The following is a 24,967-nucleotide window of genomic DNA, read 5'->3' as shown; positions in this document are numbered from 1 at the left end:
CTGTCTGTGACAGCCCCCTACAGATCAGGTGAAGTGTACGGCTCCCTAAGTGAGAGTGGAGGCACTCCCTGGTTTGTCCTCCACCTGTACTTCCCACACTATAGAGGAAGAGGTGTGGTGTCTCCTGAGCTACATGCCTTTGCCAGATCAAAAATCAGAAACTGGGTCATGCATTAATATGACACTTTTATTCAGGAAAAGAGGTGCTGATCTAGATGGAACGTATTTTGAAAAAACTTGGCAAATCAGAGCTGATATTTAGTCATTAAATGAAAATCAAAAAGTGAATGGACTATCTAGTTGCCTTTATCTCCATAGAAGAATAAACCTTGGGTATTTCCTGTTGGTTTATTCAAAAGGTGTCACTTAGCTGAACCAAGTGTTTCCCCTGATTACACTATCATTTTGATCAAACCGGTCCTACACACAGGCAGGTGGAGCTTTGAGAAACCAGATTACAAGTGGAAAGGAGTATGAGGATACACACACTGCACACTCACACGGTCAGTTTCCTCCACCATTGAATCGCTGACACTTTTCATTCCTGCCAGAGACTGGCTTAAGAGTTACTTCCAAAGATAAAAGCTAAAAGTTTTTTAATTGGATTCATGTCAGCAGTCAGTGAGGCGAATTGTTGCCTAATTCACAGAATCACAGAATATGAAATCATATTTTTGAAAGTAAAAAATTTTCCTTTCTACACAACATACTGTAAATGTAGCTTAAAACCATTTTTAGGCAGACTGTTTAACTGATCAGCCAGTCTGTTTTGCTTCATTAAGGCAAACATAAATGGAGACGGGGATCAAGACACCAGACGGTTAAAATGCTGGTGCTCCAGGGTGCTTGTGTCTGTCTGAAAGCTAAGACAGAAAATTAAATGTCCTAAATCTCCCTCAATGTTTGTGTCTGGTGTACGATTATATTTATATATCTTTGGTCCAGTTTTGACTTAATTAGTTTGCTCGCCCCTAAAGCGAGACATACCTCTGCAGAGGTGAACTTTATTTGCACTGGGTCACTTCACGTTTCACATTTATGATCCCTTACATAACTGCCTGCCTGGATTCTCTGGTTAAACAGGAAGGGAGGCACTTCTCTGTAAATGCTTTCCCCCCACAGCTGTGTGCATGGGTGTAGGCAGCACTGACTAATTGTTTATCTCTTTTTTTTTTTTTTTTTTTTTTTTTTTTTGGAATGCAATCTTGCATTCAGGCTGCTGTGTAGTGTGTGTTTACGTTCCTTAACACGTCTTCTTCCTTTTCTCTCAGAGTCTAATCTCAGGATGGCTCCAGCTGGAAGCTGCAGTGTCTGTGTGTTTGTATGCGAGGGCGGATTGGGGTGTGTGGCGTGGAGGGGGTCCTCTCTTAGCTCTTAATTAACTCTGGATCCGGGACTGCAGTGTACCGCTCCCATCAGCAGATTGGAGAGGGGAAGCCAAGAAACCGCCGTTCTGGCAGGTTGGCATTGCTGGAGAGTAATGCAGGGAGAGATGTTTACGTGTAAATAAAGCAACCCTGTAGCTTTTAGCCACTTGGGGCGCTAGGCCTTTAGCTTTCAGGTTTAGCACTCCAGAAAGCAAATTAAAGCATGATTAGGAAGCTGATAGCAGACCCCTTTGGACCAACAGATTCTAGCACATTGGCCAGAAAGTTTTTATGCGGTCTTATCCCACCAGATCATCCTCCTTATCATTTTTACCATTTCCCCTACCTCGAATGTTTCAAACTGTGAGCATGATATATTCTTACTCCCTTTACAGAAATAACTTTCTTCTTAAACTCTTTTATTGTGCCCAGGTTTGTGGTTTGCACCAATAAAAGTGACTCGTCAGCAGATTCTCTACTGAGCTGCAGATCTTTGCAGCTTCTTCAAAGTTACTAAAAGCATCATGGGAGATTTCTTGATGCAGCCCTTGTCTGGTCTAGACAGTGATTTTTCCATTGTTCTGTTTTCAGGCGAAAAGTATTCAGACAAGAGCTTAAATGATGTGAGAACAATAGTTGCAGATTTTGCAGCATCAGTGAACTCTCTGCATGACTTTGAACATCTTCTGGTTTTGTATAAAAAATGTACCACCTGTCTAACCATAATTTCCCTAAGCAAAACCACCAAGTATGAGTGGTTACCAGCTGGGATGTGACAGTTGGCTCCTTCTGCAGGGAAAAAGCAACACAGACGCCGAAGGACGGAGCATGTGGTGGAACGGCTGACATCGCAAAGCCAGTTCTCAAAACAAAAACAAGCTGGCCAGGCTGTGAGCAATCGTTCCCTATCTTCCCACTATCTCTGTGCGCTGGAGCCACATGGAAGTATTGATCCTGTATTTTTCTAGTTGCGACTCGGCGCGATTCCTTTGCAGGCGGAGTGGGAGAGCGAGAGCACAAGGAGACAATTCAGCGTAGTTTTGAAAGCAGCACATTGTTGGTGGAGGGTGTTTAGTGTCTGTCAGCAGCAGTGCTTGGCAGCGGTGGCTCTGTGTTTACATAAGTGTTCAGTGTGATGGGGAGAGCCGGTTAAAGTGACAGCAGATTCCACAGAGAGGTTGATTGAGAAAGCTCATCTGCTGCTAAACATGCATGGGAATGCAACTAAGAAACCACACACAGGGCAACCATTAAATCTTGCTCTTCCTTCAAATCTGTTGGTGTTTTTAAAGCTCCCCTCTATGCAAAACAACTGTTTAATTCACAACTTCATGATTTCCCACTTGGACTTTGCTGATTGTTTTATTTGAATTGTTTGTTGCTCAAGATGCATTCTTACATCCCTACAAAATAATGTTACAGCCCAGTTACATTCTACCTTACTTTTTTAATAAGGTGTTTGTGGCTGTTTATATAATGAAACACATGTGATATCTAGTAGGTGATCTACAGATGGAGGTATTATACTCATGTGCCGTGTCTCTGCTGACACAAGATGCTGGCTAATTCTAGATCTCTGCAATGATTCTCCTGTGCCAAACTAGAGCTTTAACTAGAGCTCCTCTTTGCTGATCTATTTAAAAAAACAGTTAAGATATGGTTGCATTTTCCCCAAGCAGAAGCCAACAAAGAGGAATGTCTACATCCCTAAAACATGTGAGTGATGTAATAGTATGGCTCTGAGCCTCTTCTCTGGCTCTGATAAACCAGACGTATTCTAAAGAATCAGCCAGCAACCTACTCTTGTTCTGGATGTGCTTGTTTGGCAAAGCAATCCCTATAGCCCCTACCGATTTAGTTCATTTATTACCCTGGTGCTGTAAAGGGCTTTTCTCCTGCAAGCATCACAACCAATTGCTGGAGCCTGTGGGAAGAGAACCATTGGAAATAGTGTCATCAGAGATGCTTAGGGAAAAAAATCTCTCAAGTGGGGTTGGCAATATGGACTGGATATTTTATCAAGATATTTAGTTGTGTTTTGAGGACTGTAAAAATCATGTTTAAATATTGTTTATTCCCTTTTTTTATTCTATTTAAGTGACTATATGACTGTGAGTGCATTGCACAGTGACCATAACCCCCAGTTACTTAAAGATTTTAATTAACAGACTGAACACAGTCCGAGGTGGCTAGTAAGTAATTTCATTTATTCGGTTACAGTTAATTGAGTAACTTTTTGACAAAATTACACTTTTAGGTTTATTTTTACTTCAACATACTTTCAATTTCACTTTAGTCATATCTTTATAAAATATCACTACTCTTATATTAAGTAAAATGTAAAATGCTACTCCATCCTAGCATTTTACTGGCATATGCAAGTTGGTAACCGGCTTATGCCAATTGGGAACCGGTTTATGCCAGTTCCCAATTGGCATATGCCGGTTACCAACTGGCATATGCCATATTCCACTTTGGGCTCTAGATGCTGCTGAAAAATACGAATAAATGCAGCAAATGTGTCCAGAGGTGGGTAAAGTATTCAAACACCACTGAATAACGAACAAGCATTTTTCTTTGTTTTTTAAGTGCTCCAGGAATAGACACACAGTTGATGTGTATGTCGAAAAGGAATTTTCTTTTCTTAGAAACAAGTTTTACTTGAACCTGCCATGAAATTTGGAGGTCATATTAGTATACTGTACAGTAAGGAGTAAATAATTTCACTGAAGGTACTGGTTTCAGATTTTGTATATTAAAAAGAAAATTGGTTTGGGAAACATAATTTTCTTGTTTGAATCATTTTATTCTAGTCTTGGTATTGTAGTCTTTAAAATATCAGAATTTACATATAACTTTACGTTTTGGTCTATTTTTATTAAATTATTTTAAACATCAGATGTTATCATTCATTACTCAGTGATAAGTAGCCTTTTTACGTTTTATTCTTGAGTAAAAGTAAGATTAAATAGTATTCATTTCTGAGTCCAATGTTTGAGTCCTTAACCCACCTGTGGACACAATAACTACATTTTGTTACATTTTTCTTAAGTTGTTAATGCCCTAACAGAGCAGCAGTTTAGGATAAAGTAAAAATAACACTTTTGCCTTTTTTAAACATCATTAATCTTAGTTTATCCTGACGATAATTAAATTATTCTTATCATTACGAGAAATTTATCAAGATAACTAAATAAATGATACGATAAATGAGTACTAGTGATAACTAGTGTTAATACCTCCAGTTACAGGATAGATCAGTGAAATAATTTGTAAAATTGGATTCTGATCATATATTTAATTACATTTTACCTTAGAGTACAATACTTAATTTGCTTAAATGCAATATTTGGAAGACTGTAATATCTTAAGGTTCACACATTTAAGCTTGCTAAAATATATTTGATTCTTTTTGATCCTTTTCTCCGATCTGTTTTACCTCCATCTTGCATATATTTTAGCTACAATGTTTGAAAGAAAAGTGACTTGTGATGAAAATTTGGGTTAGTATAATTTATATTTGTACTCAGCTAAATATGTTATAGTCTTGGTCTGTCTGAGACTAAAACCCATTATGTGATTCCCAGTTGTTATGTTGGGAACCCATCATCAAGCATTAAACACCAAGCAGGGGTTTGGTGTTTTCCAGGAATTAAATCAAGCTAAATCAAATTGTGCTAACAGCAGATTATTGTCTCTACTTGTAAAGGAAATAATTGCCCTGATTATTAGTGGTTAAAAATAGAGATATAGTTGTTGAGTCAGTTTTTTGTTACATTAATCCATTGTTTAACTGGCTTGTCAACAATGTTCGCATACCTCAGCCAGGGAGTTTAGAAAGTTTGTGCCAGTTTTAGTTTGTGGGTTGATGAACAAGAACTGCTTCGGCCTTTCTTCAAATAGCCAAACAAAGCAGTCTCTGAGGAGCTGCTCACAACAATGCTGGGACACATTTGACATGAATGTTTTGGAATAAAAGTTGGTCAGCAAACAAACAAGTGACTATTGGCTCATCAATAAATACGTATTCCTTAGAAATGCTTCTAAACATTTGAACAACCCACAGCACACAGGAAATAGGCAATAAGTTGATGTAATGCTGCATAAGACCACTGCGTGCTTTATGCATTTCTGAAGAACTACCATGACTGCTATAAGTCTTAGCTGATTATTTAAGTGACATTTGAATAAATGTTGAGTATTAAACTAAAACTAATAGGTTTGCGGTGATTTAATTAATTCAGCGTTAATCAGTAAAAAAATAAAAACTATTTTGGTCACGATCACTGAGTCCGGGACCAGCCATTTTTGCGCAAATATAGTAACACCTCACACATCTTCCGGGAGTGACGTCACGGTGTGATAAGCCTAGCGCTTTTCTCCCCTCTTTACAAGTGAAGGCATTGGGAACTATTAGACACATCTGCCATCAACAACAATTATTTGAGATTTCAAGAGGACCTCACCATTGAAATTCATAAGAGCTATAGTTAAACAGAAAATTCCCACGTGAATGGCAGTTGGATGTTGCAATACATCGGGTAAAAATGAAAAAAAAATTGAGTCATTTCACCTTTCCAATTCATGATCCACCACGGACGAGTTGGACGTTGGATTGCCAACTTGAAGAGGGAGGATTTGCCATCAAACTTCTGGCCAGAGAAAAAAACACGTAATATGTAGCCAACATTTCAAAGAAGAATGTTTTCAAGATTACTTTGAAAATATTGCATAGTGACAAACACCAGATACAGCATTGGGACTTGATCAACAGGCGATACCACACCGTGACGTCACAAACCAGTAGGTGGCAGTAGTGTTCTTTGACAAACATGGACGTCTCCAGTAAAGCAGTCAAATGAAAATTACTCTCAATTAAAAACACGTATCATTTATTGAACAGTGTGTAATCATTTCATATTTAAAGTACTTTCAGAAGTTTGAATTCTGGGTATGACCTGACTTTTCCTTTAAAGGGGTCATAGAATGATTATATAGGGTATTTGGTGCTGGTCCTTAAAGTCTCTGAATAGGATGTGTAACATTGGTCGGGCTGAAAATGTTCTATGAGCCCTAATGCAAGCCTGGTTATAAGCCCTAGAATTAAACAACAGGTTTCCTTCCCTTTATGAAATGCTCATGAATATTTAGATGATTGGTTGGTTTACAACGAGTAAAGCTGCTGAGCAAAGACGCTTCATAGCAACAAGCACTCACTCACTAAAGCCTCAAATTGTTGATATGGTAGAGTGACCAGACGTGCCATTTTTCTTGGACATGTCCTACATTTCATACCTTAAAAAAATGTCCGGGGGAAATTTCAAAATCGTCCTGGATTTTGGTTGACTACAGTGCAGCAGAACCCAGCTGTGAGCTCCGGGGCTGGTCCGGTGCAGGGAGCCAGCGGGGGGCAGAGCGACCCAACCTGACCCGGTGACGGTAGCCTGGACATAGACGGCCCCCTGGTTCCCCCTGCCTCCCTTAATGCCCCGAGGCCCCCTCCTCTGACTGAGGACAGGCAGCTCATGGCTCTCTGCTTAGGACCAGTCCAGTCAGCAGCCCAGCAGTCACACTTCATAACCCCCCCCCCCCATCCCCACTCTCATTTTGCTGTGAAGCAAAGGTGATGACACTTATTTATATTTTTAGTCTTCATCTTATATACTCATCATTATTCGGCCATCTTGCATGTTTTCTTAATTACCTGCTACCTCGTGCAAAAGCATGACATTTGTATGATGCCTTTTTAAGTCCTATTTAGCATTCATACATGTTAGAATTGTAGTATAATGTGTGTTTGCACAAGGGTTTATTCCACCTGAAAATTTTAAATAATAATAAATAATGATCAATGTATCTTATTGTGCATCATGATAGAGAAGCATAAAGGCATTAATAATAGTAACCTGACTTGGAAAAGTGCTTCCACAGCATGATGCTGCCACTGCTACATCTCACTATGGTGATGTATTTTTTTAGGATAACAGGCAGTGCTACTTTTTCTTCCTCTCTTTTTTCATTTAACTCATCAGCATGTCATCTAGCTTTGCAGAAGCTTGGTAATGTTTATAGTTTATTCATTTGGAGCTCCATTAGCCAAAGTCAAGGCTGCTGCTATTCTTAATGGAGTCCATTAAAAGGAAATACAGTATAAAGTTACATAAAACCAAAATAATCATTAAAGTTCACAATAAAGAATATAAAATTACATTCTATTCACAATATAAAAACTCAAAATTTGCACAAAAACATGATGTTCATGTATCTCACTACTCATAACAATTACATCCCTATCAGTTTAATCAGAAAGGAACACATTTACACCATTAAGAAACAAATCAAATCACATGAATTGGCAACTATTCCTCGGTAGTTTTGATCATAATCAGGACTGTAGCCTTTAGGGACCAACATGGACGCCTCTGCTGTAGGTTATACCCTGTTGAAATCTCTTTTTGGTATCTTTTAAAATATGGTTGAAGAAAATGTAATCCGCTTCACATTTATGCACTTCTTTGTGTTCATATGTTATAAAATATTATAGATAAAATGCATCAAGCGTTAAGTTTGTAATGTGACCAAATGTGAAACCAAGTTTAAGGGTTGGTAATCTTTTTATTTGCTAGATTTCAAACCACACCTCTGATTTAAATCCAGCCTTAACCCAAACACCTGCCTTTGGTTCGGGGCGGGAAATGTTCTTTGTTTGCTCTTTTTATTTAACGTTTAACTCGCATTCATTGGATAAAACAAGTATTTGCTTTGATTAGTAGAAAATCACATTTTCTTCTTGCATCCAACATAATTATATATCACATCATGGCTAATGCTTTTTAAATGTTTATTGATGCTTCAAGTGCTATGTTTTGTGAATTAACCACTAGAAGGCAGTGTGTAGTGGTGGGGCTGTTAAAGTATAACTGTGTTTGTTAACTGGAATTGTTTGAATGGTTTGTAAAGTTATCCAACTTCAATAATTAATAGCTTAGCTCGAATAATTTCTGAGGAAAAAAGACGATTTTAACTTAAAAAATTAACTTGATTTTGTTTTTCGTGCTTTGCCAGCTGTTGAGATGATGATCCATAATGACTTGAAGAGTGTCACTCATGGGAGGACCCCTCCCTCCCCTGTTCCCTAATTGTCTGTGAAATCTGGAGGAAAAACAGGGCAATTTATTGCATTAATCACAATGGATTAGCAGTTTTCATTGCTTAGTCACGCTCACAAAGCTGCACTTCAAAGCCTTAGCAGTGTTAGCCTCTGCCCTGAATCAGACACATGTAAAGCTGAAGTGTACCACCCCCTAGGCTGGGCCTCAGCTCTCCTGGGACATTGAAAGCAGCACCAAGGACAAATCCATGCTGGGCTCTGTGTAAAGTGGCTTTCTCTTCTGGACCAGGCCCACACTGTGGGACACTCCCTTCTCCATTTTTTATTTCCTTTCTCTTCATCTGGCAAATCTTTAAAAAAGATTTAGATGATGATAGGTTTACTTTCTTTCAGTGATTTTCTCCCGCTGCATGTGGTTATCTTTTGATTGTAACGGCTGTCAGCTTCTTCAGATTTAATGTCACTAACCGAACCAGCAGAGGGTCATTAAAATCCATCATGTCTCATGACTTATCAATAAACTGTACTTTATCTGAAGTGTAACACACCTTTACTCGGAGTATTCAGCCTTATCAAACTCAAATAAAGGAGAGGAGGAAGAACATTTAGGGCCTATATTTCTGAATTTGAAAGATAAACATAGAATCAAGAAAAAAAAGCCTAAAAGCATAATAACTAAACAAACTTAACGAACAGGTCAGGTGGACTGATTTTCATTGGAATTGAACTCAAATAACCTAAAAATTTATCAAGTCCTCTTTAATTCTCAGGAATTAAATCAAAGGTATTTTTTTTGTTTGACCCAGGAAACATTTTTGAAAGAGAATTGAAGGCAGGAGGCAGTTATGGAGGCTGTTAGAATGAACAACCGGCAGAACTGCAGGACAGAAGTGAAAATAATCCACCTGGATCCGAGCAGTGAGTCCTGGGAACCGGAGGCCTCGCTTTTCATGGTTCAGACGGCTCAGTTCCTCTATGGCCAGAGAAATCCTTGCTTTGCTTCCCCAGCCGAACCATTTGTAGACTCTACAAATGGTCCGGCTGGCTCAGTTGGACTGTCTTGGTTCTGTTCTTTACTTGTGATTCAGAACCATGTTCTCAGTGCATCCTCTAAGAAATTACCTGAAGGCTTTAACACATCTGGAGTACAAAAAAAACTGTCAACTTGCTCAGATTTACTCAAATCTAAAAGACATGGGGAGAAGGTAACTATTTACAGGAGTATTTAGTTAAATTAATTCTATAAAGTCTTGAGTTTATTTTTTCAGTATTGGTATTAGGTCTGAAACAATCATGATTAATCCATCATTGAAATAATCGTCAACCAATCTAGCAATCGATTGATCGTTAACTGGACTATAGAGACTCTAAAACATGTGTTTTATTTGACTTGGAGGAATAATGATGTCAAAATTTTAAAAGAAAAAAAACTCAGAAAAATTTTGCATTTAAGATATAAAAAAATAATAATTTCATCTTTCAATATGCTTATTCCAGAACCCCTCAAGTGGAAAGGTTTTAGTTTCACCTGGTTCATTTCGTAAAATATCTTTGGATAACCTTTGGATAATTATTAATCGAAAAAATAATTGCTTTGCAAAATAGTTAGTTGTCCGTTAGTTTCAGCCCTAATTGGTATACGCCGTATATCTTGCATACATCGACTAACAGCTGAATATTATCATTTCCATCACAGTATTGTCTAATATCATGGAGTCTTGGTTAACTCTGTTTTGGCCCGACTTTTTTGTGTAAATAAAGGTTTTCTGCATCTTTAGCTGGGCTTTGAATCAGACTACCTAACAGGGCCCTAATCAAACCGTTTTAGGCACAGAGAGTATTGCATCAAATAGGCCATACAAGGCAATGAAGTCTGAGTAGTTTATCTCAGACTTTAGAAAAATATTCCCTTTTCACCCAAAATACTGCCCGCTAAGATCTGCTTAGTACATTGAAAACCATTCAGCACTGAGCCTTACAATGGTTTTGTATAAAGCTTGAAAATTGTCAACATTTGTGCTACACAGATGTCTCTTGTCTGCTTTTATTTTGGTACATTTTACTTATCTAATGTCTAATGATGAAGTTAATAGTGTGCTTTGTTTTTCCTGCAGGCAGAACAGAAGGACAAGGTCTTGTCCCGAAGTGAAGAGCCTCTCCATCGCCTTCATCACTCAAAACCGGATCCCCTGATTCGAGTCAGGCCCCTCAGCGACCTATTTCCATCGCAGAGCCTTGCAGACAGGAGCTCAGGCCCCTGCCTGCTGTCCGGTTGTGGCTCCCAGGTGCAGCCTGTGGGTGAAGCTCCATTCTCTGATGAGAGCAGAATAAATGGAATCAACTCCTCTGCCTGGACCAACCCAGGGAACAGTCAAGCTGAAGGAAGGCCTTACAATTCAAGAATAATGAGGCTGTTTTCTAACTCGAGGAAGGGTGTCGTCCCTCCTCACAGCCCTGATGCAGAAAGCTCGAACAACGACGGGAACAGCAGCCCCCAGCCGTGGACCGGATTGGCAGGGTTCGGTGTTATGGACTCCTTTAAAAAACTGCGGTCATCTGTGCTGCAAGGAATTCAGAGTAAGGGGGCAGCGAGCAACATTGCCCCCCCACTTTTCATGGACATGCCTAATGGATCAGCCAGGAACAGCTCAGGGTCTGATCTAGCTGATGCAGCTAATCATATATCTAATCTACATTTACCAGACCAAATATCAGCCAACAAGAAACAGCACGACTCAGATATTGAGGACTATGATGATGAGGAGGCTGACGGTGAGCTCACACGCAATTCCCGATTTTCCAGGAGCATCAGGAGAGCATACGGCGCAGGAAGGATCACGTTACTTGACTTAGAAAATGGAAGAGGAGCAGGTAGAGAGAAATCTGACACTACACACATGACACAAAAATCAAGGGTTGATGTCCAAACAGAGAACCAGAAGGAAAATATCAATGTGAAGGTTTTGAGCAGACTCAGCAAAAGTGCAGAGAACCTTAATTTATTTAAGCGACCTATGAGACGTAAAAGCCCATGTCCAGGACTTGCTTCACCTCAGGACGACCTTCAGGGCATCACATTTCCAAACGGGACACCCAGCATCCAAAGGACCTCCAGCGTATCTTCGGTGGACCTCCGAGGCAGGAGGAGCCAAATGAAGAACAAGGGGCCAATGGTCAAGCTGATCGGCAGTATGACCGACCTAACCGGCCGGCGGAGTAAGAGTCTGTCCACGAGTCCCACCTCTCCGTCTCCCATGTCCCCCCTGAGCCGTCTCCACGATGACTACTCTCGACGCCTGCCTTGCCTGCAAGCCAGTGAGCGACAGCGCCGGCCCACAGCCGCCACCGCTCAGGTCACCTCCGCCAAAAGCACTCCTCTCATTCACACTGAGCCCGAACACCACGCAGAGCCGCAGCCCTGTCAGACTGTCATCGACCCACTTTCCTCAGAGCCCCGAGATTCACCAGAGCAGCTTCAAGCTGATATCTCTGCTCAGCATGAGCTGCCGCCTGATTCAACAACAAGTAATTCTGAACAGATGGTCGAATGTGTTTCACCCCCACTCAGTCAGGGAGAAGCATCGCAACAACAACCTGACTTTGCCTCGCTGCCAAATGAGGTAAGGCTGCAAACTTATAAATTACCCTGTGTAATGAGTGGGATATGGAATAACCTTCCTCTCATGTCTCTGTCTGTCTACCTCTATCTCTCCCTGCCTCCAGAAAACCGATCTTTATGATAAGCGTTTGAGTTTTTCACTCTTACTGCGGTTAAAGGGAAAAAAACTAGACAAGATTACAGCAACATATGTACTAATTTAAGGTTTTATCTTAACTAACAATGGTTATCTGATTCCTTATCTGTTTTTTCTAGGAAATAATCAAGGTTTCTTAAGGACTATACATAGTTCATGTCTACCAACTTTACATTTTGATATAAAGTTGACATTTCCTAACAAAGAAAATAAAATATTATTTTGTTTAACTGGAGCCCCAGATGCTGCCTTACAAGTGATTCATAGAGGTGGCTGAACCACTTTATCATAGGCGTCAGAAATTTATGGTTTATGTGTAATTTTTGGGAGGGTTTCTACCAAAAAAATATCATTGAAGGAAACATTTTCAGGGAATGGAAAGCAATGTTTCTCTCTCTAACATGCTAATCTAAATCTAAAGTATTCTATATCTTAACAATTTTTATTTGTAAATGTAAAAAATTTTTTACATTGCTATAAAACATCTCCTTTGGACTAAATTAGTGTTCTTGAGGAGCAGTGGGTTGCCACTGCACTTGTAGCATCTCAGGACACAAGAAGCACTATGGAGCTAGTTAAAAGAAAAAATTATCTGGGGGGGAAAAAGTTTGTTGAAAATAAAAAACTTCTTTTCAGTTTCAATTTTTTTTTTCTCATTCAAACTTGCAGATTTTTTTTCAGGCTTCAAACTTATGGCTATGTTTTGGCATAGGGGGCCGGGCCTCAGATGACAGTGATGTGTAATTTTAACAGCTCATCACAGCAGCTGAACAACGTATTCCCTGTTGCATTGAGGGACTGTGGGAACTGGAAATGTCTTTAAAAAAATCATCAACATTCTGTGTGATGGGGAAAAAATCGATTTGGCGATATATCCTGATTAATATCGATCTTTCAGGTATTAATATCGATTTAAAAAAAAATAATTTAACCTAAAAGAATGAGGGGAAATGAGCCACCTCTGCACCGCCACTCTAATAGATGGTGCTGTGGAGCCCTTTTGCTGTGCAGAGCCATATCTGTAGTTCAGGCAGTCATGACTCAAACCCCAAACATTATGGATGCCAAAATAGCTAAACAATCACTATCTTCTGCTGAACATTTAAAGCACTATATAGTGATATTGCAATATCATGATAATATCGTATTACAAGTATCGTGACACGTATCGTATCGCAACACCCATGCCAACATCACCCCCATGTGTATGTGATTAGTTTTGAAAAATAACATGTGTTCACCAATAAGAGCATCTTACAATATGCAATGCAGATCTCAGAGGATGAAATATGAAAGATTTGCACAGTCTGGTACAATGTTTTATTTTTTAACCTTTTTTCAGGTTTAATTATTATTATTATTTTCATTTTTTTTACTTTATAGCCTTAATTTAGCTCAATAACCCAGTCTTCCATTATTGTAAGTCCTCGTTATTTCAGTTTGTTGCTGGGTATACATTTGAGCCCACGTTTTAGAATTTTAGTTTAGTGTTTCAGAAACTATTCCCAGAAGATTAAAGGGACAATGTTTATTTTAAAACCTAAAACTCTCAGCTTCTGAAAAAAAAAAAATCAAGAGGTTAACCATAATCTTCTACTGCTGCTTTACTACCTGCCCTTGTACCTAACTAGTGATAGTAGTAATGAAAATGAAACACATAGAACCTTATGATACAGATAATTTTTTTTTTACTTATTGTCATCTTGTAATTTTCAGCTAAAAAAGGTACTTTTGCTAAAAGCTAAAAGAATGTTTTCTTTGAATCTGAATCAGTTTAAAGCTTTGATGTTAGATGTTTATAGAATTTTGTTTTGAAAAGAATCATTTAAAGTCATCATACATGTATGAAAAACATGTTTGTTTCGAAGAACAAGAAATCCCTTAAAGCTGCTTCTGCATGGTATTTTGATCATTTAAAGCCCCTCTCATTCGGAGGGCTATTGTGACCTTTTTTTAAGTGAGGAAGTAAAGTGAACTTTGATATATTCCCGTGATGATGTAATACTTATGAGTTCAACCGCACGTACACTTAAAAAGGAAAAGGAGTTGTAAGCTGTCCAAAGTCCCCATGCGTGTCAGATAAATGACAGCAAAGGTGAAACATCGACTGGCCCTCCTGTTCCTGTCAGATCTGTTTGATTCCCGGCGTCCCCTGCAGCAGAGTCACATGCTGAGGTTGCACCCGTCGTGCCGCCGGCGCTCTGAGGGCGCTGGGGGAGTTAATGATTAGACTTTGTTTATGATTAGGAGACTTGCGCAAAAGAACAACAAAAAACAAAAACGGTGTGCGGCTCTGGTTTAGTGGGTTCTGGTTTTGAGGCTGTGACTGAGCACAGCATTAGTCCCCCCCCCTCCCCTTTCTGTTAGCCGTTGCTCCAGATCAAAGTACAGCAACATGAACGCCAGGCCTTTGACAGGTAACAGCTCCCCCCAAGTAAGCAGTAAGCAGGCCATAGATGCAGGACTTTAGCAGAATAATGCTCTGAGATTGGGATTTTGCTTTTAACCATGGATTTGAAAAGTACATCCGTGTTCTTTAGACATCAAGGGGCTTCTGAAAGGAATTTAGGGATTTGGCCTTGAGGACCACCGGCTATCCAGTTTTACAATGGTGTTAGTACTATGTGTACCATTCCAGTGTTTATGCAGGGGTCCGGACCCAGACCAAGGAAAGCCAGAGGTGAGTTTTATTTTCTCTGGATGGCTGTAAGCATCGCCTAATTTTACTCCATTACCTAAATCTGGCACAGTGAATGCTCAAGGAATGCATTTAATTTTAATTTTATTGTGAAGCAGAATTGTGATGCTCACAATTATCATGTAAATAGTAAATATTTTACTCTAAAAATGTACAAATAGGAATCTCATTGAAAGAAATCCTTGTTAGGTGTTGAGATCCAGCAAAGTTGTCTGTGACTTTGCGTCGCCTCGGCAACCTGATGTTTTTCTTACGAACTGATCTTGGTGAGGTGTAATGATTGCTCTAAATCACCAATTCAAAGTAGGACTGGTGAATATATCACAAAAAAATAACACTTTAACAATCACACTCTCTTATTTGCAGCTCTATGCTCTCAGAAATGTTTTTATAATTAAGCTTAATAATTTAAAACACCAAACCATTTTTTTTCTGACAACAATATTTGTGCCAATATTATTGTTGACTTAATGAACCGTATACCTTGCCGTGTGAGTGAAGACAAAAAAATAATTAATCACTAGCTTGAAATAAAGTGACTAAATATGTGTAACTGCCGTCTGTGATGTTATTGAAAAAAGAAATGAGTGGATTGTAATTCTAGATCGGTGTCATTTATCCAGTATCCTATACCCATAGTGATATGAGTGAATGAATCGATTCGGATATCAGATCAGAGATTTAGGATCTAATTTAATCATAAAAATTGGTAATCAGTGGCTGTTTTTAGTTCTTTTAAATTCCGAGTGAGACGTTGGTTTCCTCTAACTGTCCTGCAGCAAATGCTAAGTTATTATTAGCCTGTTAAGTTTAGAGCGGAGGTCTTAACAGGGGGTCCGCGACCCCTAAGTGGTCCACGGAGATACTGCATGGGGGTCGCGAAAGTTTTGCTTGATTAGACTTTTTTCTTTTATATTCCCCCCTGCAATTTTTTCCACTAACTGAAATGTCTTTAAATCCACATTAACATGAATTCAACACACTGTAGTAAACAGATAAATGGAGGCAGAAGATGTCTTTTAGTCATCAATGCACACATTCAGCAACACATAGGAGCTCTTTCAAGCTGGGCACCGTTTCATTCACAACACCTGTCCCATCAATGAGGAATCAGAATCAGAAATACTTTACTAATCCCAAGGAGAAATTACTTTCGTTACGTTACTCCATCTGTAAAATGTGACTATAGAACCAGTTTGATATAACACAATTTCATACAATATACATAGTATTAGGGGGTCCCTGCTCCATCTCACCATCAGTTTGGGGGGTCCTCGGCCTGGAAAACTTTGAAGACTCCTGGTTTAGAGTAACCCGAGGGTCTACTCTATTTGGTGGACAATAACAACAAAAAGGCTCCTTATCTAATCGCTATTTGGTGCCTTCACAATAAGAGTCTTATTGGAACCTTTGATGACATATTTTATGAAAACAAATTATACTGATTCTGCTTATTAAATCAGCCTTAAAGCTATAGTGGAGTTCCTTTTCTGGGTGGATAATCAAAATAAGTGGTCCTCCTAATCGTCAATCATTCTGGTGAAATGTTTACGTAAGGCCGTCCTACGTGCTTGTCCCCATTTTCACTTGCAGTTGGTGAGTCTGACATAGTGGAAAAATTGCAAATCTTCTTTTGGAAAGTTAGCTTGTATGAGCGATGCAAACAGTAACTTTTGAATTGAGCGTGCACGAGGAGAAATGGGCTTGTACATGCACTTGCACACGTTTAATAGACATTCCCTCTCAGGAGCGGGTACTGGGTTGGGCATGTGCATTTTTTTTTCAAAGTGGAGAAGATGGCTCTTTTCAAAAAATTGCAAAAATCCTCCATTATACCTTTAATGTTTTTTTTATATATATATATTTTGTTGGTTCAGACTGCAAGCTGTGATTTATCCCTGACAGACATACAGTACTGCAATGTTATTGTTAGAAAGTGATATTCAAATTTTTAGTGCATTTATTGATATTGTTCAGGAATAACATTTGACCTTAATTCTTAGTTATTTTACGTGTTTTTGTTTGTTTCTTCTTGCTTTCTAGGTAAAATCACAATTTCAAGAACAAGAAGCACTTCTGCAAACAGACGAAGTCTCCACAGCAGCCAGCAGCCCACCTCCTGACCCCCCAGCACGCCTCTCTAATATACCCACATCACCCACAGAGGAGGCTGCAACTTCCACAGAGACGTCTTCGGTCCAAACCAGACGAAGGAGCGGCCGCCCCAGACCCCGGCCCATCTCTGACTATGCCCAGCTGGTTTCCAGGAAGCAATCCATCCCAGAGGAAGTTCCGGTGCCAAACTATCCAGAAAGGACATTGGAGGCACGGCTGCATGAAAACGGGAGCAGCCCTGAGAATTATGCCTTTAACGGGGATGTTCCGAGACATCGGCCCATCTCTGTGATCGGAGCTGTGGATCTCTTCCCTGCAGATAAGGAGATGAAGGAGGATTCCCTTCCTCCTGTAAGATTTCACCATGTTTCCCTTACAAATCATTTTCTTGTTGCACATTTGTGATTAAATGATCTGTTCTTAAATTTAAAATCATTAAATGACCCTCTGATCTAGTTTAAAATATATTCAAGTAAATTAAGTGGCAAAAAGCAAAGAATCATTCGGGATCCCTTCATGAAGGGAGGCCATATTTTTATAGCATCCCCAAAAAATCCATAAACACTAGTTTTAGTTATGGTATTTTATGTTGTTTACATTTTTCCACTGATGATAGTTTTCTCCTAAATCCTAAATGCTGCGGGTTGAGGCAGATTGTAATCTTTTTGTGCTAATCTGCAGCTTTGTGGCTCAATCTCTTTAAATCCTGCATGATGCTTTTTTTTTAAATTCCAGGTTGCTTTGAACATGTTGCAACCAAGACCTCTCTAGGTCCGTGGAGCAAACAAAGATAAAAAAAAAAACTTGCAGGAACATCTAACAAATATCACTTTAGTATGTGTACAGCAGCTTTGGCAGCTGAAAAACAAAATATATTGTTTTCAAGTTACAATAAAAAAAATAGTATGCAAATGAAACGGCACAGACACACAGGGCTCACAGCTAAAGGGCAAAGAGTTTTATCTTCAGTTGATGAGATTTGTAAGTAAGGACTGAAACAGAGGAGCACAGTAGCTAACAGCAGAGCTTTCCAAGTTTTAGGAGCCTGTAAAGCGAGCTATGATTGGTGTAAATATTACTGACATTTTAGGAGAATACATCTGATGAACATAAAGTTTGATTTTACAAACACTGAATTTAAAATGTGCTAATTTAATCTTTCAGAAAGAGCCAGAAGGCTCGTTTACTATAAAGTGCACGCTGGTGTGTCTTTTAGCTGGTTATTCTTAAGTCACTGTGATGAACATAAGTCTGATTTTGAGAAGTTTAAAAAGTGGATGATTAAATTAGTCAAAGAAGGAGGAAAACTAATGAATCTTTTCTATATGATCCGTGGAAAATCTGCTTTCTTACTCAGCCGTATTTACAAGGAATCAACATGGGTGTAAAGTTTAGTTTTCAGTAAATCAAGCCCCTGTCACACCTTGACGATTTAGACAGCGTATGCCTTATGTACCAAAAATCTGGCAAAAATGTCTGCATACGTTGGATAAGTTATGGATACGTTTTGTATAAGTTATGAGGATGCTGAAGCACGCTGACACACTTTGAAACACGACGCCGTACGTGGGCCATGTATTACAGGTAAGTTATCTGATCGTTGACATACGTTAAGTGTAATTTACTCATAAGTCGTGGTGTGTAGCTTCTCCAAAACCTTTGAGTAACTTGTGCAAAACTTGTGTATCTTAACAAGAACTTATCTCCAGTGCATATCAGCGTATTTGACGTGTTCCAGACGAAGTGGACAACATGTTTCTAACTTACAGCCACCATATAATGGCATATTGGCAGCATTTGGGCATAAAAGGGGGTTAACAGGAGGAAACTGTAGTCCTCCAGACTGCATCACCGTCATAGGTTGAGTGAGAAGTTGAGAGTGATGGATCCTCCCTGCGTTCACGCCCACAGCCCACGGTCAACAAACTTCCTAGCAGACATTACTCTGAATCTGCTGTGCTGCAAACCTTCTTTCTTTCTTTTTCTTTTTTCTTTTTATCTACCTTTTATTTTTTTGCAGGCGGTAAAGGGCAGATACAATACCGCTATCAAACAAACTTTTTATGCAAGCCGGGCGCCTCCAGGCGTATAGCTGCCACCACAGGACACTGGCTTATGACATTTAATTAGCATTACATTATGCATAAGTAGGCTGTTATTGGACAGAAGTTCTGGAGTCATTATAAATACTCTATATATACACCCAAAATAAAAATAAAAATACATCGAAAGTTCAGCGTATGCCGGCATTTTAGAAGATTCTGGGACGTCAGGCATTTGCTGGCTAAATCGTTAAGGTGTGACAGGGCTTCAGCTTTTGAAAGTCTGACCTTGTCTAATGTAGTGTTGTAAGAAAAGAAAGAAAGATTTGAAGGGTTTTATAATTGATTTATCTAGTTTGCAATATTGTTGTAAATAAGAAGATCTTATTATAACTAAGGTTTTAAAAAGTGGAGTGAGCTGAGTCTGCACAGAAATACAGGACTGTATATTCAATGGAATATTTTATAAAAATGTGAGGCTAGTAAACAGGGTACATTTAACATGCTATCAGACATATAGTTTCTTTAACCATAGGGAACAATTTTAAAGCAGGCTTAGAGATTAGCAGAAAGCGTTAGAAGGTAAAGCAGTTCTTAGACCTGAAGCTCAAGCAATGTCATTTCCAACTATCAGAAATGGAGGCATTGCCTTTTTAATACTGTAAGAGACACAAGGGGCGGAGACAAATAAACAGGTCCTGATTGTTTTATCAGGTCCATGTGAGGGTTTAGACGTAGATCTGTACAACCCAGAAAATGATAAAAGCCAAACGAATTAAAGAAACGGACCATGAAACTGACATTCTGCATATTATAAGCCTCAGTAAGTGCTGTGAGATCAATTATTTGCCTCCCTTCAAATGCTTTAGGTCATCAAACGGTTAATAATGAATTCAGTTTTCAAACAAATCCTGTCAAGCATTTACACTAAAGAGACTCATATTTATACTGTTAAATCCCTCTGGAAAAGCCTTGGCCTACTTTTCTGTCCAGACTAATATTCAGCTGACTGTTATGGTGCAAATACTTTAGTTTGCTTGTGAAGTGTTACAGGAAGCACAGAACTACTGTATCAAATAGAGAAGCCCAAAGTGACCAGCCTTACTGTGCAGGAACGCCCACTCAGACTCTGCAATATGTGTGTAGCAGTGAGTCATGGGGGGAGCTGGTGAAAGCCCGAGAAAGTGAGCTCTTCCTAAATCCCAGGACTTTTCCTCTTGTTATTACTGCAGCCTTTGTCACGACCACCGATCCCCTCCCACAAGGTGCCCCCCTACAGAGGAGTGTCTGCCAGATTCCGACCCTGCCCTCTATCCCAGAGCACCCCTATCGGACTGGACCGCGTGGGGCGGCGCAAGCTCCACAGAGTACTGAGCGGTGAGAACTGGGTTTGTTTTTGAGAAGATTTAACAAAAGTTTTCTCTGTGAGGGGAGAGAAAAGAACAAGAAAAAAATAGGGGCTGAGGAATGTCAGCAAGTATGTTGGAGAAGTGCTGATAGAGAAGCAGATGTATGTTGCTTGCTTTCTACATGTGGTTTCTTTATCTCTGGGTATGTGTTGCAGCTGGTGTGTCTGAAAGCACAGCTACGCTTGATGACAGCGTGAGCGAGGAGGAGGAGAGCAGCTTCGATGAGCTCGCCGATGGCACGCCCTACCTCCAGCCTGGGGTGGAGCTCTCATTGCTCAACGAGGTGAGGGACACTAAAACATGTTCTCAGAAAAAAACAAAATCAGTTTTAGGCTCATCTTGTTTCCAGACTTTGAACATGTTTCTAAGATGTTTGGCCACAGTTCGCCCACATCACTGTTAGCAAGTCTAGAAGTAATCTTACATGCCAGACACAGGCTTAGCCTCAATGTAATTGTATGTTCTTATCTGCCTGGGCGCTGTGCAGTGGATAAGCTCAGGGCATGGCGTGTACGCCGAGGCTCTCTGGGACCATGTGACCATGGAAGAGAAGGAGCTGGCCTTCAAGGCCGGAGATGTTATCCGCCTCCTGGACGCTTCCCACAAGGACTGGTGGTGGGGCAGGGGGGGTGACAGGGAGGCCTGGTTCCCTTCCAGCTTTGTGAGGGTAAGTGGACTTTCTGACCCTGCTGCCTTTTACGTGTTTGCTGAGGAAAATAAAAGGTCCTCAAGCCGGCTTTAGCCCAAACAAACAGCGGCCCACTGAATGGAGAGCTGAAGGACAGAAACATAAGAGGGTCCCGCTGGTTTCTGTGGTGATGGGAATTGATTGACACTTTGGTCTTAATTAGTGAGGCTGTAGTAACCATGGTGAGGTTCCTTGATTGGCAGGAAGTGTAATTGCTTTTTGCTGAATCAACGTTGATGAACAGCGTCTGGTTCTGCCTCCACATGTTGCCATAATAAAGTAGCTACTGTTTTCTGTTTAAATTGTTCCCGACCTGTAGAGACAAATGTAAACGACTTCTAATTTATGTTTTTAAGTCTAATCCTGACTTAGGTTTGCTCTCAAAACAGATTTATTTGGGACCGGTTCTCAGGAGGTTTTGCTGAGTTTGCGTTGGATGTGTTTCAGGTGCGTGTAAACCAAGAGGACTCGAGCACTGAGAGCGTGGAGAGTGTGGCAGACCAGGAGGATCCAGCTCCCAGGGACAAACCCAGCACTCAGCACAGGGAGCAAATGAGAACCAATGTGGTTCAAGAAATCATGAAAACCGAACGCATTTACATCAAACACTTAAAAGACATCTGTGAGGTACTTGCTTCTTTACTATAGTAATACAGTGATGTAAAGAAAAAATATCAACATCTTTGTGACACGTTCACATCATCATGCAACTGTAAATGTTACACATTCATTTTTGGATGGGTTATCTCTAACCACGCTTTTCAAGTCGAATTTCACTCACCATCCTTGAGCCCCTTAGTTCCAGCAAAACATTAGTTTAACAAACATGTCTGAAAACATGAAAGTTAAAGAAAAATACAGAAAGCAGCTCAAAGAAATTTAAAACATCTGTCTAAAATTGTTGGCAAAACAATTTCTAAAGCTTTCCTCTGCAAGCCAGTCAAAGTGAGAGCAGTAATCCTAACCTGATGAAAAGATGCATCACTGGTAGGCATTGGTCACTATGAAATTCTGATGGTATGATAGCCTTAAAAAGAGGATAAGTTTAAGGTTAATAGGACTGTTTTCATACTATTATGATTACAACTCTTTAGTGTTATTTTGAAATGTCTGAATTTAAACTGAAGGAAACAAAAATATGAAATGCATTGTAAATTTGTGGGCAGATCTTCAGCATTGTCTCTATATTCATGGTCAGGCTTTTAGCTAGGAATATTTCATAGGATGTACACCTTGGTGTATCACATCTTCAGGTTTTGTGCAGCGTAGGCGGGTCAGGGGGTGTCATTCCCCCGAAAATGTTGAAATTTAGACTCTCTGAAACCATATTTACTGTGTTTTGAGGTGGAATGCAGCTAACCCTTTGTCTTTGTTGCATCACCACTTTTATCCTGATTATGGGAAGTATGGGTGCTTGACTAGAGGTAGAAATTTTATAAGGAAGACTTTAAATAATTTTTATGTACAATGTTATATTTCATAGGTTAATTCAAACAATTAGAAAGTGTAATGCTACGTTAATTGCGCGCCTTTGTTGAGCATCAAAAAAGTGACTGCTGCGTCATATAGATGCTTGTACATAGGTTAGACACCGCTCCATAGGTAGATGCTCTTGCAGATGCACTAGTAGCTGTATTGCTTCCTCTGGCTTCAGCTTTCTGAAGGCACGTAGGGCAACCTTGTTCCTCCAAGCCGTCTCAGTCTGTCTTCCTGCATTAGCCGAAGACAATTCAGGTAGATCATTCCATAACATTGGTTCGAAGTGTTCTATCTAAGAAAAATCAGCTGATTGCATTGACTCATTGACTCAAAGGCAATCCCTCACACAAAGCATGCTTGTAGCGAGAGTGGAGAGCCAGCAGAACCAGGCTCAGTGTGAGCGGCCATCTTCTGAGGCCGACTGGGGTTCAAGGAGACAGAAGCAGACATAGAAAAAGAAGCAGAGCTTCAAAAGGCAACTGTCAACCAGCTCCACAGGCGGCCCCATCCAAGAAACACCCAGCCAGGCAGACAAGCTTGGAGCCATCTCCCATGACAGAGGAGGAAAGAGAGCACATCCAGTTTGTCACAGTCAGAGAAACAGGATTACACTAAAAAACAGACGAAGATCCATTCAAACAAAACATCTATAGAACATCTATAAACAAAGGCGTTGATGGCAGCAGCACAGCGACACTCCTCTCCAGGATGGCGTCACAGCCAAACAGGAACAGATCAGATATAGTTACTATAATAAAAAGCAGAGGAACATAACATTAGAGATTTACCTAACAAATTCTGCAGAATGAGAGAATAGAGGTAGAATGATGAATTAGGGGTCCCTATGTCCTCCAGCAGTCTGAGCCTATAGTAGCATAACTATAGAGCAGGCATCCCCAAACTCGGTCCTCGAGGGCCGCTGTCCTGCAGGTTTTAGAGGTTTCCCTGCCTGCTTTAGCACAACTGATTATGATGATNTGGAGCCATCTCCCATGACAGAGGAGGAAAGAGAGCACATCCAGTTTGTCACAGTCAGAGAAACAGGATTACACTAAAAAACAGACGAAGATCCAACATCTATAAACAAAGGTGTTGATGGCAGCAGCACAGCTGATATTTCTCTCCAGGATGGAGTCACAGCCAAACAGGAACAGATCAGATAAAGTTACTATGAGAAAAAGCAGAGAGAGCATAACATTAGAGATTGACCTAACAAATTCTGCAGAATGAGAGAATAGAGGTAGAATGATGAAATAGGGGTCCCTATGTCCTCCAGCAGTCTGAGCCTATAGCAGCATAACCATAGAGCTCTAACCTGAGCCACTCTGACTATAGGCTTTATCAAAAAGCAAAGTTTTAAGCCTAGTCTTAAAAGTAGACAGGGTGTCTTGCCTCACAGACTAAAAATGGTAGTTGGTATCACAGGAGAGGAGCCTGATAACTAAAAGATCTGCCTCCCATTCTACTTTTAGAAATTCTAGGAACCACTAGTAAACCTGCAGATTAAGAGTAAAGTACTCTTTTAAGAACATAAGGAACATTCATATCTCAGGTATAAGATGGAGCTTGGCCATTTAAAGGTTTATATGCGAGAAGGAGGATTTTAAATTCTATTCTGGATTTAACAGGAAGCCGATGAAGAGAAGCCAGGATAGGAGAGATATGATCTCTCTTTTTTATTTTCATCAGAACTCTGGCTGCAGCATTTTGGATCAGCTGAAGGCTTTTAACTACAGTTTGTGGACTTCCTGATAGTAAAGAATTACAATAGTCCAGCCTTGAAGTAACAAATGCATGGACTAGTTTCTCAGACCACATACTTCCAATACAGTGACAACTTTTACCAACAGAAACATTGCTGTGCCATAGGCTACCCTAGTTACACCCACTGTTGCCAATATTAACATGGAGGAGGTGGGAAGCAGAATACTCGGCACATACAAGGGAACACAACCAACTGGTTCAGACGTGGATAATACTTAGGTCAAGATCCAAACCAAGGAAGTTGAGGCATTCACCAACCACATCAACTCAGTGGAAAGTAATATCAAGTTACTAGAGACGATGCCAAGAACAACATGTTGTCCCTTCTGGACTGTCCTCTACACATTGTGGACAATTCATCACCCACTGGAACATAAACTTTCTGTTTTCAGAACTCTGAGTACCGTATTTTCACGACTATAAGGCGCACATAAACGTCTTTTTTTCCCCTCAAAATGTGCGGTGCGCCCTATGTGTGTTGTAACTGTGACTTTTGAGACCACCTCATTTAGGATCTAAGAAGGAAACTAAGTGAAGGA

General features: G+C 40.0%; 2 protein-coding genes across 2 annotated transcripts in view; both read left to right on the top strand.

Moving 5' to 3' along the window:
- Nucleotides 1–11,476, top strand: part of LOC107090790 — a 15,940-nt gene extending 4,464 nt beyond the window's left edge. The window contains exons 2-3 of the mRNA XM_015384364.1: nt 10,593–11,393; nt 11,450–11,476. Of these exons, the coding sequence (XP_015239850.1) occupies nt 10,593–11,393; nt 11,450–11,476 (828 nt within the window). The remainder of the gene's footprint in view (nt 1–10,592; nt 11,394–11,449) is intronic.
- The window catches only part of LOC107090816 (spermatogenesis-associated protein 13-like), a 19,461-nt gene continuing 5,880 nt past the window's right edge, over nt 11,387–24,967 (top strand). Inside the window, exons 1-6 of the mRNA XM_015384407.1 lie at nt 11,387–12,098; nt 16,975–17,397; nt 20,321–20,465; nt 20,653–20,780; nt 20,985–21,164; nt 21,633–21,812. Coding sequence (XP_015239893.1) covers nt 11,493–12,098; nt 16,975–17,397; nt 20,321–20,465; nt 20,653–20,780; nt 20,985–21,164; nt 21,633–21,812 — 1,662 coding nt within the window. The 5' untranslated portion in view covers nt 11,387–11,492. The remainder of the gene's footprint in view (nt 12,099–16,974; nt 17,398–20,320; nt 20,466–20,652; nt 20,781–20,984; nt 21,165–21,632; nt 21,813–24,967) is intronic.

The sequence above is a fragment of the Cyprinodon variegatus genome, unplaced genomic scaffold (genome assembly GCF_000732505.1).
Source record: "Cyprinodon variegatus isolate N-32 unplaced genomic scaffold, C_variegatus-1.0 Scaffold311, whole genome shotgun sequence".
NCBI classification, from domain to species: domain Eukaryota; kingdom Metazoa; phylum Chordata; class Actinopteri; order Cyprinodontiformes; family Cyprinodontidae; genus Cyprinodon; species Cyprinodon variegatus.
The sequence above is the reverse complement of the archived record's forward strand: the minus strand, read 5'-3'. Positions and strand labels throughout refer to the sequence as shown.